This window comes from Filobasidium floriforme (genome assembly GCF_021052385.1).
Source record: "Filobasidium floriforme strain CBS 6241 chromosome Unknown HD553scaffold_7, whole genome shotgun sequence".
Taxonomy (NCBI): domain Eukaryota; kingdom Fungi; phylum Basidiomycota; class Tremellomycetes; order Filobasidiales; family Filobasidiaceae; genus Filobasidium; species Filobasidium floriforme.
The window spans coordinates 674,529-689,546 of NW_025763628.1; the positions used below are offsets into that span (position 1 = coordinate 674,529).

General features: G+C 54.1%; 7 protein-coding genes across 7 annotated transcripts; 4 read left to right on the forward strand and 3 right to left on the reverse strand.

The window, feature by feature from the left end:
* Positions 1–323: 323 nt before the first annotated feature.
* On the forward strand, positions 324–2,539 carry HD553DRAFT_323162 (uncharacterized protein; the record flags this gene model as incomplete). Its single annotated transcript, XM_046181366.1, has 2 exons — positions 324–535; positions 970–2,539. 2 exons carry the CDS (start codon positions 324–326, stop codon positions 2,537–2,539), a joined length of 1,782 nt encoding a protein of 593 aa, XP_046037804.1.
* Positions 2,540–2,627: 88 nt separating this feature from the next.
* On the reverse strand, positions 2,628–5,328 carry HD553DRAFT_270514 (uncharacterized protein; the record flags this gene model as incomplete). Its single annotated transcript, XM_046177666.1, has 7 exons — positions 2,628–2,867; positions 2,943–3,338; positions 3,957–4,249; positions 4,409–4,493; positions 4,574–4,648; positions 4,715–4,919; positions 5,012–5,328. 7 exons carry the CDS (start codon positions 5,326–5,328, stop codon positions 2,628–2,630), a joined length of 1,611 nt encoding a protein of 536 aa, XP_046037805.1.
* A 468-nt stretch (positions 5,329–5,796) lies between these two features.
* On the reverse strand, positions 5,797–8,369 carry HD553DRAFT_308936 (succinic semialdehyde dehydrogenase). The gene is made up of 12 exons (XM_046179608.1): positions 7,961–8,369; positions 7,810–7,881; positions 7,560–7,748; positions 7,434–7,471; positions 7,274–7,346; positions 7,036–7,208; positions 6,923–6,960; positions 6,661–6,847; positions 6,302–6,583; positions 6,115–6,240; positions 6,014–6,054; positions 5,797–5,933 (listed from the first exon to the last, which is right to left on the reverse strand). Exons 1-12 carry the CDS (start codon positions 8,267–8,269, stop codon positions 5,887–5,889), a joined length of 1,575 nt encoding a protein of 524 aa, XP_046037806.1. The 5' UTR covers positions 8,270–8,369; the 3' UTR covers positions 5,797–5,886.
* A 259-nt stretch (positions 8,370–8,628) lies between these two features.
* HD553DRAFT_334676 (DUF218 domain-containing protein) lies at positions 8,629–9,887 on the forward strand (the record flags this gene model as incomplete). Its single annotated transcript, XM_046182157.1, has 3 exons — positions 8,629–9,469; positions 9,525–9,698; positions 9,847–9,887. 3 exons carry the CDS (start codon positions 8,629–8,631, stop codon positions 9,885–9,887), a joined length of 1,056 nt encoding a protein of 351 aa, XP_046037807.1.
* A 417-nt stretch (positions 9,888–10,304) lies between these two features.
* Positions 10,305–11,222, reverse strand: HD553DRAFT_323165 (uncharacterized protein; the record flags this gene model as incomplete). The annotated part of the gene is made up of 2 exons (XM_046181367.1): positions 10,305–10,697; positions 10,740–11,222. 2 exons carry the CDS (start codon positions 11,220–11,222, stop codon positions 10,305–10,307), a joined length of 876 nt encoding a protein of 291 aa, XP_046037808.1.
* A 327-nt stretch (positions 11,223–11,549) lies between these two features.
* On the forward strand, positions 11,550–13,262 carry HD553DRAFT_308939 (ER to Golgi transport-related protein). Its single transcript, XM_046179609.1, has 7 exons — positions 11,550–11,701; positions 11,780–12,108; positions 12,211–12,316; positions 12,413–12,428; positions 12,499–12,648; positions 12,732–12,972; positions 13,048–13,262. The coding sequence occupies exons 1-7, from the start codon at positions 11,699–11,701 to the stop codon at positions 13,115–13,117; spliced, it is 915 nt and encodes a 304-aa protein (XP_046037809.1). The 5' UTR covers positions 11,550–11,698; the 3' UTR covers positions 13,118–13,262.
* A 162-nt stretch (positions 13,263–13,424) lies between these two features.
* Positions 13,425–15,002, forward strand: HD553DRAFT_208126 (uncharacterized protein). The gene is made up of 4 exons (XM_046177142.1): positions 13,425–13,895; positions 13,972–14,067; positions 14,125–14,447; positions 14,530–15,002. The coding sequence occupies exons 1-4, from the start codon at positions 13,731–13,733 to the stop codon at positions 14,975–14,977; spliced, it is 1,032 nt and encodes a 343-aa protein (XP_046037810.1). The 5' UTR covers positions 13,425–13,730; the 3' UTR covers positions 14,978–15,002.
* The last annotated feature ends 16 nt before the right edge of the window (positions 15,003–15,018 follow it).

Genomic DNA, 15,018 nt, shown 5'->3' on the forward strand with positions numbered 1-15,018 from the left:
TATCTCCTTTCCACCCATGTTGCCATCCTCCGCGATGGGGTTATCAACTCCGGATTCCGCTTCAGCTTGGCAAATTGCGATTGTTCGAAGTTTTCACCATAAACAAGAACAGCAACATTTCAGCGGCCAATCGACTGACAACCCCCTTCAGCGCAATTTGTCGGTGGATTTGAAGGTATTGAGTTATACCTCTCACAAACACTACATGTTTGCTTTCATCATGGTCTTATAACACATGAAGCCATGCAAGGCTAATTCCAACTCAATATCTGCAGGAGATCCTTGACAATAGGGTGCGTCTCTACCTTCAGGCCTTACACGAGATGTCGTTCCACCCATCTGCCTGTAACCCGCCTGTCATTCCGCACCAGCCTGCTCCTTTGAAATCGGCTGCTCACGTGAAGCTCTTCAAGGCAAGCTCCTCTGGTACCATGATTTGGCGGCCTTGCCGTTTATTACCCGATGTGCCTCAGTCGGCAGTCCTGTTCGAGGCATCAAGGCGCGGTCAGGTAGATCACATTTGGTATTCGGCAGCGTGAGAGATGCAGGCAAATCATCGACGGCTCCGAGCGCTTGATGGGCAGAGATGTATAGCTCCTGATCACACCTTTGCAAATTCATGATATCTCGTAACACTTTGTGACCAGACTGCGACCAAAGTATGGCCAGACGGTTGCATCTGCGGACTGCGCAAAGAAACGGGTGCAGCAGCAACGACATCGCGCTTGATGATCGATTCCTCGATGACGCGCAGGGCTTGCTCACGCGCATCTGACCCTCAGACGCGTTTCAAGTCTGGCGATCCGGGCTGACCTCGGACTGACAGGTCGACCGGACGCGTCTCTAGAGCGAGAGGATTTGGACTATATAACATAGGCAGTTGGGATGCTTCTCGCTTACTTTCATGCATCTTCACTTGTACCAATCTCCTCAGTTTGAACTGACATCGCCACCTCTTAGAACGTACAGGTGGACTCGAGTATCGCCACCGATCATGTCCAGTCCTACCTTACCACCCCCGCTCGGTCGACACGGCCAATCTCTTCCCGTCAGTCCACTTCGTTCGGCCTTGAAAAAGGTGCAAGACCTCGACGATACGATCAGTCGTCCTTCCGCGACCCGAAGGGTCACGTTTCAATCCTCTGACCATCCGAACGAAACCGAGTTGATCAAGGGCTTGATATCGGTCGATCCGCTCGTCACCGTAGCCATCGAGAAGAACCTCAACAAACCTTTGCCTGGTCTACCTGTACGTAGGCCTCGAGTCATGAAGAGGTTGACCGGCGCCTCCTTAAATCCTTCTCAGCGGTCTGTTTCGGCCTCGGACCCTACCAGCCCTGCCAACGTGGAACCCATGGCAGTTCCCCAGACGCCTCCAGCGAAGTCGGATCGACGCGCTTCGGTAATCATCGCGACTCCAGACCACGAGCGACCGACTCTTACCAGCAGTCGAACTGCTCCTTTGCCTGTAACGATTGCACCGGTGGAAGTCTTTCCACCCAGCTTCGACAGGAGGGCTACACAGACCGGCAATCCTTTCGCTTTCATCCCGGTTATGGAGCCCACCAAGGCGCCTCTTCGTGGATGGAACCCCCACGACCTCGATTGTCCTGCTTTGACGCGCGGGTCGGTCGACAGTATCGCCTCGAGCCGTACCAACTCTCGAGTGACGACCCCGTCGCCCAAACTGGAATCCGCCTCTGGCTTCCCCTTTCCGCCAGTCCAAATCTACGAAGAGGACGAAACATACAACGAACCATTTGAATTCAAGGAGGAACCGCTCTTTGACTCCAACAAAGATCATAACAACCCGTATGAGCCAGAGTCGCAATTCCACCCTTTGATCCAGGAGATGCTTCGAGAGATCGACCAAGCGCATTCTGAATGGGTCGGTCAGCCTATTGTTGCCACTCAGATCAAACCTGAGAAGTCTACCCCGATCGACATCGCCCAACTAAAGAAGAGCGGTCGAACTGCTCAAAACAGGCGCAGCGCTTCGACCAGCTGTCTTCCGCAAGCTAATGACGGAAGCTCTGCACCTACCAAGAAGGAACAACTTCCTGAGCTTTTCGAGTCGCTCTTCCAGGGTAGCGACGACGGCGGTCATCTCGACTATCCTGAACCAGACTTGGTTCAGCCCGAAAAGCTTCAACCTATGGTCAAGAAAGTTCCACGCAAGCCGGTCATGCAGAGTTTCACTCGTCCCGAAATGCAAGCTAGGAGTCAAAGCGCTGTCGTCTGTTCTTCCTCCCGTTCCCGACGACGAACTGAAGTCGCCAAGCCGAACGAATTCGACCTTTTTGCCACCCGGGACTTGGGCGACCACAAGCGGAACTATGACAAAGGGAAGCAGATGGCCAGGGAGATCGCCAAAGACTTCTGGGCCAAACATGCGCCGACCAAGGGCAACGAAAAAGACCGACCCACCACCAAGGAACTGCTTGAAGGACTCTTTTACCATGCACCTGCCGATCTCTACCCTTGCCCTGAGCGTCTGCAATTCCTCGGCATTCAGCCGTCCAAGCATGACCTCTTGTAAATATAATCGAAATTCCGAAACCTGTCCGATTTCATGTATAAGCGTAGCCAGTGTAGAAGACAAAGTATACTATTCTTTTCGTAAAGACCTATAATAACCATACATCGAGTCTGCCCTCTGGCCGTCCAGCGGCCGCGACTCTAGCGTAGTCCAAAGCAGCATCCCAATCGCCGTCGTCCTTGAGGCTGACCTGGTCGCCTTCCTCATCTCTAAAGCGTAATTTGAACCGGTCCGGTATTTCAAACTTGTCACATAGCAATGTCCTGAATTCGCGTAGATCGATCTGCGATGAGATGACCACGGCACGTATATCGTCGTTATAGCGGATCTGCAAACGTAAAGCGGAAAGACAGGTCAGAACGCCGAGCATTCTGACACGGCTGACATGGTTTGTTTCGCTCACCTTGACTCGAATCGATTGCATATCCACGTCAATCAATTCGCCGTCTTCGAAACTCGAGCTATTCAATGGGCTTCGTCGGAACGTAGGCTGTCGCCTGAAGTCGTTACCCGATCCACTCGCTGGGGTGAGCAGGGTCGGTTTCTTGGTGAGCGAATGTCCACCATGATCGTAAGGTGAGAATACCGGTATCGTCACGATCGGGCTGTCTTGAGAAGAGGCTGGGGATAACCTGGTATCCGGCTTCTCTCGCTGCTGGATCCGCAGGTTCTCGAGACTATGCATCAAGACCGTCGGATTGGGCCGATCGGACTGGCCCTGGTTAGGCCTTTTGTAGTCGTCTTTGTAAGAGCGATTGCCGATGACCGGGACAGGCGGGATCGGGATCGAACCGCCGTCCTCGTCATCGTCTTTGCTGTCCGTGCTGGCATAGTAGCCTTCGTACAACTCTGTCATGCGTACTTCTGCACGCGCTTTGCTCTTCCCTGCGGATTTTTTGGTTTCTTCCTCCTCAAAGACAAACGCAGGCCCGGCAGCTCCGTTGGGATATTTGCCCGTCACACCGGTAGCGTGGCTATACACTGAAGCGTCGTCCTGGTGTGGGGTGAGCCCGCGATCGGTACCATCGTGCATGGACACCGGAGCGGACCGGAAACTGGCAGAGGGCTCCCGCGTATCCGTCAGAGAGGGCACCGCCGAAAGAGATCTCTGGATGGGCGGAGGAACGTCTTGTTCACCTCGTGTATGTACCTCTGCCGAGGTGTTATATCGCCCGTCTGGCCGCTTTGGCCGTAGCGGCGAGAGCTTCTTGGTCGAGTCCATCGCACTTAGCCGGCCATCACTCGCCGCTCCACCTGTCAGAGCTCCAACACCGTGCTGCAGTTGACCCCTATACCCATCGACCGGGGCCGTTCTGGGACCTATCTCGGGAGGCCGTACGAACGACGGGTCCGAAGCTGATCGGCCCATATCTTGTCCACCCGGATTGCGACCGAGAGCATCTAGTCCTCTGGTAACGATCGGAGGAGCGTACTTCCTGTCCTTGTCCTTCCCCTTGCCTGCATCTTCGGTCGCCGATGACCCGCTCGATCCTTTACTCAGGAAGCTAGGAGAGCGTATATACTCCCTGAGGGTATTCGAACGCCTCATGAACATCCCGCCCTTGCTCTTCCCGCTGTCCGGTACCACGGGAACCGGCTGGCTATTCCCCGTCGGCGACAATAGAGTCTCCCTAGCCCCGCTCCCGATGGACGACGAAGGTGAAAATCGCCTATCCATCAGATCCCCTAGGTCCTTGACCGCCTTGCTCTCTCCATCTCTTTGGGGATCTAGCACCTCTTGCTGTTCTCCTAGATCTCTCGTCGAAAAGCTCTTGATCGTCTTTTTCTCTCCATCCGTGTCGTCCGGCTTATGACCCATCCTCATAAGCGTCTTGGAACGGGAAATTTGATGTGCGTCCATCGGGGTACCCGAGGGGGTCTGTTTCCTGCCCAGACGGGTTACACCGGTGAACGTCGTATACTCGTCCTCGGTCGAAGAGACGGCGATCAATTTCTACCAGACACATAACACAATTGCGTCAGTCGAGTTCTTCGATCGATCGGCGACACTCCCGATCGAGGCGAGCTACTTACAGCTTTCCCTTTATAGTCCTTTGGTGCGAGATTCTTCAGCTTGTTTTCAGATGGCCTGAATAGGACGCCGACAGGCTGGCCGCGAAGAGGTATCAGTCTCAGTTGATTATTCGCCTAATCAAGAGAGACAAGGGCACTCACTATGCTGAACACGGTAAAGCCTTCACCCCGCTTCTCGATAGCTTCCTCGATCACCTCGTGCGCCGGAGTCATCTTCCTCGTACTAGCCTTCCTGAGCTCGTACATTCCCTTGGTTACGTCTTTCAGCTTGATATGGCATAAGGCTAGGTTGAAGTGGATCTCTGGGAGGAAGAGGTTGAAGGGAAGGCCGAGTTGAGTGTAGTCGCTGCGGAAAGGACGGCACATGCAAGATGTCCCGATCAATACCCCAGCCAATCGTTGCGACGACTAGGAATAAACAGGTAAGGTGTGACTCACATCTTGTCATTCCCCCGCATATTCGATAGAGCCATCTCGAACTGCATCTTTGCCCTCTCCCATTCTGCCGTCAAGAACAAGCTGACCCCTCTCTGAAAATAGGCGACCGCAAAGAACCTATCGAGCTCTGTCGCCTGCTTGAAAGCCCTGATCGCCTGGATATGATGCCCCTGGGTAGCGTGAATGAGACCAATGTTAAAATGTACCTTGGAGGACTCGGCGATGGTGGTAAAGATCTCGAGGGATCGAGGTAAGTCAGAAGCATCATAGGCTTCCAGAGCCTGTGTCCATGTTTCCAGCTCGGCTTTAAGGGACATGATTCTATCGTTATGAGTTATCGGTCGGTCCTGCCTCCGATGTTTCTATTGTCGACTAGGTTCAGTCCGATCAAATGTAGTCCTAGCGATATCGTTAGACGATTGTTCTGTCGTGAGGATGTTCGTGATGATGTGGTGGTCGTCTCGGAACAAAAGCAGCAATCTAATGTCGTGATAGCGGAAGGAGAAGGAGAAGTTGTCGTTTCAGGTCGATCGCCGTCGACGTGCGTGTCGATGCTATTTCGGCACCTCCCAAAGGTGATCAGGCAAAGACTATCTAGGTCATGAACAGCGCTGTAAGCTGCTCAAGACAAAGGACAGGACAGGCGGATAGGATGACCTTTACTTTACATTCCGCAAAATGTGAAGAGCCGTGATCTCGATCAAACTCTTTGTTTTCAATTCGACACACATCGCTTGATCGGAAGCTAATTACTCCCGATCGTCGCAGTCGCTGCACAGCCGACGTCTTCAGATCATGTCGTTGTAGATTGCCTATACAAATACAAAAGGGGTCCGTTGTGTATCTTGTCCATTTTTTTTTGCTGTGCTTATCACCTAGTTGGTACCCAGCCCTCCCATACAGATGACCTTGATGACCTCGTCTGCAAGCACAAATCGAAAGACAGTCAACTCGAGCCCCCGAACATCTCGCCAGCCTTTGCGGTTAGACTCGACTACTCACAATCAGCCATTCCGTATTTTGAACCCTCTCGTCCGTATCCACTGCGATATGTAGATCGTCAACACGAGTCAACCTATGATTTACCGATCGATCCCGCTTACCTCTCCTTGACTCCTCCGAACGGGATCGAAGCCTGCGAGATCAGACCGGTGTTGCATCCGACCATCCCGACCTCGAGAGCCTCGGCGACCCTCCATACTCGACCGACGTCACGGGAGAAGAAGTAACTGATCCACAACATCATCAGCGACTCAGGCCGATTCGAGGAACGAATCACGCGAGACTCACCCGGCCAACCCGACATCGGTATCATTGGCCAACCTCAGAACCTCTTCTTCGCTCTTGAACCTAACCACAGCGGCCATCGGTCCGAACGTCTCTTCCTGCAGACAAGCAGCGTCTTCTGGGACGTCCCCGATGATGGTCGGCTCGTAGTAGTTTTCCGAAGGGTATTCGGGACCGGTCAGACGGGAACCTCCGAGCAAGAGGTTGGCACCCTTGTCGACGGCGTCCTTGACGTGGTCTTCGACCTTGGCCAGTGCCCGGCCGTGAATGAGTGGTCCGTGGGTACTGATGCACGACGGATCAATCCGGTAAATCAGCTCGATTGCTTCGCTGTTGATGGATTGTTCCAACCTAATACTCACACTCCCTTATCAGCTCCGTTTCCGACCTTGAACTTTTTGACGGCCTCGACGAGCTTCTTGGAAAACTCGTCGTAGACCCCATCTTGGACGTAGATCCTGTTGGCACAGACACAGGTCTGACCGGACGATCGGAATTTACAGGCGATGGCACCGGTCACGGCCGCGTCGATGTCGGCATCGTCAAAGACTGTCGAGAGAGAGAGCGAGTTCTTGCTCAGCTCTCAGTTTGCGGGGCTGCTTTGTATCGAAGTGCAATACTTACCGATGAAGGGAGCGTTTCCGCCGAGCTCGAAAGAGAGCCTGTAGACAATCAACGCGTCTCATCAGCTATCACCTCCTCGGGCCAATCCGGGCCCGAAATCAGGCGCGACGTACTTTTTCAAAGTCCCCGCACACTGCTTGGCCAAGATCTTGCCCACTCCCGTGCTCCCGGTAAACGAGACCTTCTTGATCGTCTTGCTCGCGCAGATGACCTGCCCGACTTTGGGAGAGTCTTGCGAGGTGATGACGTTGAGTACACCGGGAGGGAAACCGGCTTGTTGGGCGAGCTGCGGGATTAGAAACACAATGTTAGGGGATCATGTCGTTGAGAAGAAGTATGCCCGGGACTGACCTCCATCAGAGCCAGACCTGAGAAGGGAGTCTCTTCGGGTACCTTGATGACGCAAGTACAACCAGCAGCGAGACTGAGCGACGACCGAGATCGCATTTCAAGATCGATGATCAGCTTCGGATCGTAACGACATCCGTCGAGGGATCACAGAGTTGCTTACGCCGGGGCAATCTTCCTGGTGATCATGGCCGAAGGGAACTATCGGCCATCCCAAAAAACACTCGATCAGCCACAACCCTCCTCTTCTCGAAGACGCCTTTTCTGCAATGCCGGAACCAAGACTCACGTTCCAAGGCGTGATGACCCCGACGACTCCGACGGGCTGCTTGATCGTGACATTCCTCAAGCCGGGGATCGTGCTGGGGATGGTATCCCCGTAGTTCCTCATGGCCTCGGCCGAGAACCATTCGAGGAAAGAGGACGAGTAGAGGTGCTCGCCGCGGGCGTCAGGGAGAGGCTTGCCGTTCTCGGCGGTCTACATTGCGGGGCATTTAGTTTGCTCGAACGACTAGAGTGCTGAGGTAGAAGTGGCTTACGATGATGGTGGCCAGGTCGTCGGTGTTGTCCAGCATAAGCTTGTGGAACTTGGCCAACAGGTCTTGACGGGACTATACTCTCGGGCAGAAACTCAGAGTTGGATCAGCCTCTTCATGTCCATCTTTGACGGGTAGAGAGCCGAAGACTCACCTTGGGCGTACTATGCCTCCAACTCTCGAATGCCTTTTTCGCGACCGCAATGACCTCCTCGACCTCTTCCTCGCTTCCCATCTCGGGGACCTCGCCGATGACCTGGTTGTTCGCAGGGTTGGTCACCTGGAAGACCTTGCCCGACTTGGAAGAGACCCATTCATTGTTGACGAACGCCTTGGACTTGAGGAGGGAAGGGTTCTTCAGGTTGAGGGTGGCTCGTTGCGTCGACATGGTGCGTGAAAGTGAGAGGATGGAGCTGGATCGCGAGGTGGATGATTGAGCGAGTCTGGTCAGAAGGGATGCCATGAGAGAAGCAGCGAGCAGAGGGGGCAGTTTGAGCGACGATGGTTCGTGTCGAGTAAAGTGTAGTGTTAACCTGTTGACCAGCTGTTGTTTGCGATAGGGGCTATCCATTTCGAAAGAATGCCATGTAGCTATAAGCTGAGAGCCAGCCATACCTATCCCCGGATGAACCGTGTGTAGAACCGATTACGTTATCATTCCCCCTCACAAGCGAGGCTATAACTAGCGCACCGGTTCGCTTGTCACGGTCAACCCCGACTCTCTCATACTACTGCTATCGACGGGGAGAGGTCACATTCAGTACACCTCCGTACATCTTCGGGACCACCACAAGACCCCATCTCGAACGTGTCATCTCCACCATGTCCGGTCCACCTCGTCATAACCCACCAGTTCTGCCCTCGACTTCACGCGAAATCCCAATCCCACTGCGACGCCGCAAACAACTCCGAGACCTCTTGATCAGTTCGCCCACCGCCGGTCTCGAAACCGCCATCGCCGCTTTGACAGACTATCCTATACCTACAACAAGTCAAGAATCTCCTCTTCGACATGCGATCGTTGTCCTCGGTGTCCCTGTACTTGCTGACGGCTCTCTCAGCGAAGGCCTTCAACTCCGAACCGCCCGTGCGGCCCAGGTCGCTCAGCAACACCCCAGGGCAGTCATCATCGTGACCGGAGGGGCCGTGGCGAACATACATGGTGAAGCCGAGGCTATGGCGAGGGAGTTGATCAGGTTGGGAATCGAAGAGAGGAAGATCTGGGTGGAAGGCAATGCGAGGACGACATTGGACAATGCGGCGTTTACGACGTGTCTGCTAGAGAGCATCTGGCCGGTGTTTCGACCTGGAAATCGAGGACAGCACCAGGAAAATGATCCACAACGGGACTCTGTTGATTTTCACCTCACCTCGAATCCTTCTATCCACCTGACGATCGTCTCCGAACCATACCACGCCATCCGGTCTCTCCGACACTTCGCAGCCGCCTTGACCCTCTCCGAGCTTCAAGCCCACGGTCAAGTGGTGCTGCACGCCGGGATCTCCGAGATGGGGAACGCGCCCATTCCAGCAATGTTTCACAACCCGAATCGAGGCCGCGGTCGTGCTCGTGACGGTTCGATCTGGATCGGAGGGCTGAGGTTGAGGGGTGAAGTACGGGCGAGGCTGGAGAGGTGTTTGGAGGAGAAGCGTAGGATCGCTTGTGGGTGGTGAAGCGCGACCACAATGAGGAGTCGGCTGCGGCGGCGCGACGGCAGTTCTAGGATTCGACCCCCATGAAGATGGCATTCCGAATAGGACCCAGATGACACGAATCTGCTGTCGATGTATCGCCAAGAGGGAAAACGAAATCTCAACGTATAATGACTCAGTCACAAGGATGTCGTCAGGAAAGCTTGCGATTGATCTCCGCGTTGACGGAGGCGGACCCTGTAAGCTCATCGTGTTGCCAGGCCGCCTGTCCTTGTTATTGACCAGACCACCACTTGCAGATTAGAAGACAACGACCCTTTGGCTGAAGGAGGGTCACAACAGGACCGACGCATCTACGCCTGCTGAAACGCAATTCACCACTTGCAGACCGGAAGACGGACAAGGGTCACGTCAAGACCGACGCATAAATCCAACTTTGACATCCGTCGACAACACCGATCTGATATTCTAGGCAAAATTTGAGGAGGCTTGATCTCCGGAAGAACGATTCGATGGAGGACCACCTTTTCTTGACGCAATCGCTTTCAGTACAACATGTCCGAGCAGGAGGACCACGACGGAATGAAGGGAGGTCGTGAACATAAGCGAGCAGTATGCGGACGAGGACAAAGGCAAGGCGAGGCTACGAGGCAGATGCCTATCGCACTTCCGGACCTGTGGGATCTTTTCCTCGTCGAATATTACCCTTGTCGACCGCGAATGGACACGGTCCCGCATTTCTTTGCTGTAGATTCGTATGATACGAGATTTGTGGTTTCCATAGTGTATGCAATCGCCAGCAGAGGAAGCCTTGGCGGGGTAACGCGGGAACGAGGGTACAACGTTTACAAGGAAAAATGTACAGGTCGCAATGGATATCCATGTCGTGTAACCACGAAGCGGGACATGATGGTCATGCCGGTGGTGATGATGATGGTCATGCCGGTGGCGATGATGATGGTCGTACAGGGTCGTGCGTAGAGCGAATGCGGCGAATGCGTGGAGAGCGATCGACGGACTTCGAAGGGGGAAACGTCCAGGCTCGTCGTCCAGGTTATATGCTTCAGAAAGATGAGGATGGTGGGTCGGAGTGCGGAGTTCTCCGTTTTGGATGGAAGGAGAAGATCTTGCGTTGATAAGGGTTGACATCCAGAAGAAACCGCCTGAGGTGCAAGGCAAGCAGGCGGGTCGGATGCGGCTACCCAAGGTTCCAATAACCGCCCGACGAAGGCCGGAGCCTGCGATGGGGACGTCGCTCAGCGGTCCTACTTCATATCGACATCCTCGTCCTCATCCTCCAACTCGTCCTGCTCCTGTCCCTTTTCGTTGCTTGGAAGAGGAGCTCCTTCCTCGTCCGAATCCGCCTCGTCCTCCTCGCCATCGTCCAGCTCGTCCTCGTCATCATCGTCCCGCTGCTCAGCCACCTGCTGCTCTTCCTCCTTGACCATCTCCTCGGCCTCTTCCTCCTGTACTCCCAGTGCGTCCTCTCGAGCCTTCTTCAACCTATCCCTCTCCTCCGCTTCCAACCGTTCACGTTCCCTCTCGTGTTCCTCGGCATCGGTAGGATCTACGGCTCCGATCTGGATCCCGATGACATCGGTGAGACGTTCCAGCTGTGACGTCTGGGTGGAAGGTGCATAGTGGGCCTTTGATGTTTGGGCGACAAGGAAGGAGGAGAGGAGGTCGTACGTCTCGTTCGGATCGAGGTGTTTTGGGGTACCGAATTGGCGGATAAAGGTGGGTGGGGGAAGTGCTCGTTCCATTTTGGTGCGCAGGGATTTGTCGAAGATGGTTTGTTAGAGTCGACGAGTGACGTACTGTGTATTCAAAGCTGCGAGGTATAAGTCGCACAAGTCGCAAGTCGACGGCTACGTAGGCTACTTTGATAATTTTTGGTTTTCGAAACTCGCTGTTTGATGATCTCCGAGGGCCCGAATAAATAATAAATATCGATTGACACGTCATCTCAATAATAATCTTGCCCTCCCCCCCCCCCTTGTGCGCGCAACTTGTTATCAAATAATCCATGATCGACCTCGGTGTCGTATGTCGTGGAGGAGAGACAATGCAAGGTGGTCCCAATCTGAACTCGTCGAGCTGTACATCGTGCGTACATTGCAGGCATCGGTCAAATCACATACAGCTCGTCGCGAATCTCTGGAAACCAGATTCGACACATCGCGTGCCTTTACTGGACCTACGGAAAAAGGACGAACCCGCATCGAGCAAGTCTGCGATCATGGCAAGTCGACTTCCCGCTACACGTGTACTTTACAGTCGAGAATTAGTCCAACCTGATTTAATATCTGCTGTCGCACAGTCCGCATCTCAAGCATACCCTCAGCTGGATAACCTCTATCCGGCACCTCCTTCCTCGAACCAACCCTCATCCGAGTCCGCCCCGTCCTCCTCGAGACCCGCAGCTGGGCCCGGCGCAGGTTTCCCAGCCAAACCTCCTGCTCCTCCCGCCTCTGCAGGATTCGGCAACTATAGTTCTGCAGGGGGATATGGAGGTGCGGGTCCTTCCTCGGGTGTCTATGGAAACGCTGGGAGGGCGCCGGGCCCGGGGAGCGGGAGGGGCTTGGGAGAGGGTGGGGAGAAGAATGTCGCCCAGTTGATCGTCGACCGGAGCAACAAGTTTCAACGAGCGTGAGTATCGGGGCATCAGAACCGGATGGCTTGACAAGCATTCAGTACAGGTATTCCTCGTGGCTGTTCATTCGCTGATTCATGACACCTGGCAATCCGTAGATATCAAACGCTCCTGGATCGCTCGACACCGTTGACGACCCAAAGGTGGCTCGCTACTGGCTTCCTCTTCTTCCTCTTTGCCTTGATTGTGGTTATCGCTCAGGGAGTAAGTCAGCCGGCCCGGATGGCGTGTTCTTGATTTTGAGGGATAGCAGGGCTGATTGTGTACTTCCGATATGGGACATTGTTGCGAAATCTCTAGTGGTACATCATCTGCTGTAAGCCTTTTCTGAATTCATCTGTCTGCCGTCGGTCATCTCAGCTGACCGAATATCTCTTCCCTCTTAGACGCACTCGCTATCTACCTTCTCAACCTGTTCTTGGCGTTCTTGCAACCCAAATTTGATCCGTCGATACAACAAGACCTGGCTCAAGACGATGTGGAAGAGGGAGCGCCCGGGTTGCCCGGTGCTGGTGGTTCGAGTTCATCCAAGGGAGGTGAGTCAATCGAGCCTGTCCAGCGAGGATGTCTAAGCAGTCCATCTGACGATCCGAACCGTCTTGCTTCCCTCTCACACCAGGTCTCAAGGGGTTGATGAACGGATTCTCGTCATCTTCGAGCAACAACAACGGCGACGAGGAGGAATTTCGACCGTTCATCCGACGATTGCCCGAATTCAAGTTTTGGCTTTCGGCCACCAAGGCCACTCTGTTGGCCCTGTTGGCGACGACGACGAGGGCGACGGACATTCCGGTCTATTGGCCCATCTTGTTGGTCTACTTTTTCACCCTGTTCGGGTTGACCATGAGGAGGCAGATTCAGTGAGTGTCGATGTGACTGTGGATCGCACGTAATGCCGCAACCCCGAAGCTGAATGGTGATCGATGATCTCGCAGACACATGATCAAGTACCGTTACATCCCGTTCGATCTCGGCAGGAAGGCTACTTATGGAAGCAAGAAGTAAAGAGAGGCATTGACCGGTCCGAAGGGAAGGGGTGAAAGGCTCGCAGGGGTTGGAACGAGGGGATGTACACGCACGGTATCGACTGCGTTTTCTAGAGAGGGTTTTGAGTCGACGATAGATATGACATGTGTATGACATTTTCACAACCAAATTCGCAAACAATTATCCCCTAGAATTGTCCCTTGCAATCGTACGAGGTTTTTTTCCGGATTTCCAATCGAACGAGCTCGAGTAAGCTGAGTAGCCAAATGAACAGAGTTTATATGGCCCGAAGGTGGATATCGCTTTGTCTTTTTCGGCCAAGGCGATTGTCCGGATCGTCGCTTCGTTCTATTTGGGGGAAGAGCCTTGTCGTTCCGGATCGTCGTTTTGTTTCTTTCGAGGGGGGTCCTTTGACGAACAAAGCGCTGTTGTCGTTGTCGTATCGTCGTCAATTCGTCGTCGATCGTCGCTCATCGAGAAGTATCGAGAAGCTCGGAGAAGTATACATATATACCAGGGTGATCGGGAACTGCTGTTCGACGACGTACTTACTCTCTGTTCTGCTCGTCTTGTCAATCTCGACTCCTCCTTCTTCAATACGAATAGCATCTTCGCCTTTTGCATCTTCGCCATGTCTTCCTCGCAACTCGCCATCGCTGCTCCTCGTACGCCGACTGCTCAGCGATCGCAATCGGTGTTTCCTTCCCCAAGTGACTGCCCGGGACCTCGCACACCCATCAAAGCATTGGGTACTCCAGGAAGGTCGAAGTTCGGCTTGGCTAGATCGGAGATTGGAGTAAGTTCCGACGCCTGTCCTTCCCTGTTGGCTCCGATGGTTGACATTGGTTGTGTCGGCTTCGGCTTGCAACTAGACATCCTCTTCGGTCGCCAAGATCTCGGGCTTGATCGCGGGCTCCCCTCACCGTTCGCCGTCGCCTTCACCTCGTCGAGAAGCCTCGGTCTTGAGTGTGAGTGTCTGTTCGAGACGAGGTTCGGAGGTCGGGGTCTGACTTCTCTCTTCTTAGGATATCAAACCCACCCAGACCGAGCTCGGAATCAGCAGTGGTCGGGCTGGATCCGTGGCTCGTAGTTATCGAGCCCGGTCGATCACTCGTGCTGGTTCGGTAGCCTCGAGCTTGTCTCCTTCGGAGTCCGCCAGCCAGATCGGTACCGGTAGCAGGGCTCAGTCGACAATCTCTAGGGCCTCTCGCGCTGTGCCCTATCCGTTGAACTCGAGGGCCAGGACCATGACCAGATCTCCGGCTCCTCCGGTTCGGGAGCCTTTGTTTTCGAACCCGGATGACGATGACGACGATGGCGATGACGACGGGGTCACCTGTCTTTCCCCGTGAGTTTACGTGCTTCGGCGCAGCTAGATCCACGAGCTCTTCTGACATGCTGACAAGAGTACCTTTCACCGTGTTCTGTAGAGGTGGGGACCTGGACTACACCCCCGACGACGACGACAACGCGACGATTCTACCAGAAGCCGGCGGCAAGCGTCTCGCCGCGACCTCGCCCTCGAAATCGTCTCGTGCTTCCGGTAGTCTCACCAGCTCGGTCGGGTCGATCGTCGATACTCCCAAATTCAAGCCCCACCCTCTCGGCATGGACTCTGTTGAACTTCAGATGTTGAATCAAGATATCCTATCCTTGTTATTTGCTAATCCAGCTAACAAGGAGGGTCTGCGGGACATCTGCAAAGAATACGGGTTTCAGTCCCCTGTGGATCTGAAGCGCATGATGACCGAAACGATCAGACGCGCAGCCGACTCAAACGACGGCAAGTTCCTCACGACGTCAATCGAAGACCCTCGAAAGTCTTATAAGCCGTCCCGAGTCATCAACGATCCCGACAACCCCATGAATATCGACTAGGACGAGTGGCGATTTTACGACATGTATAGTAACCAGAATAA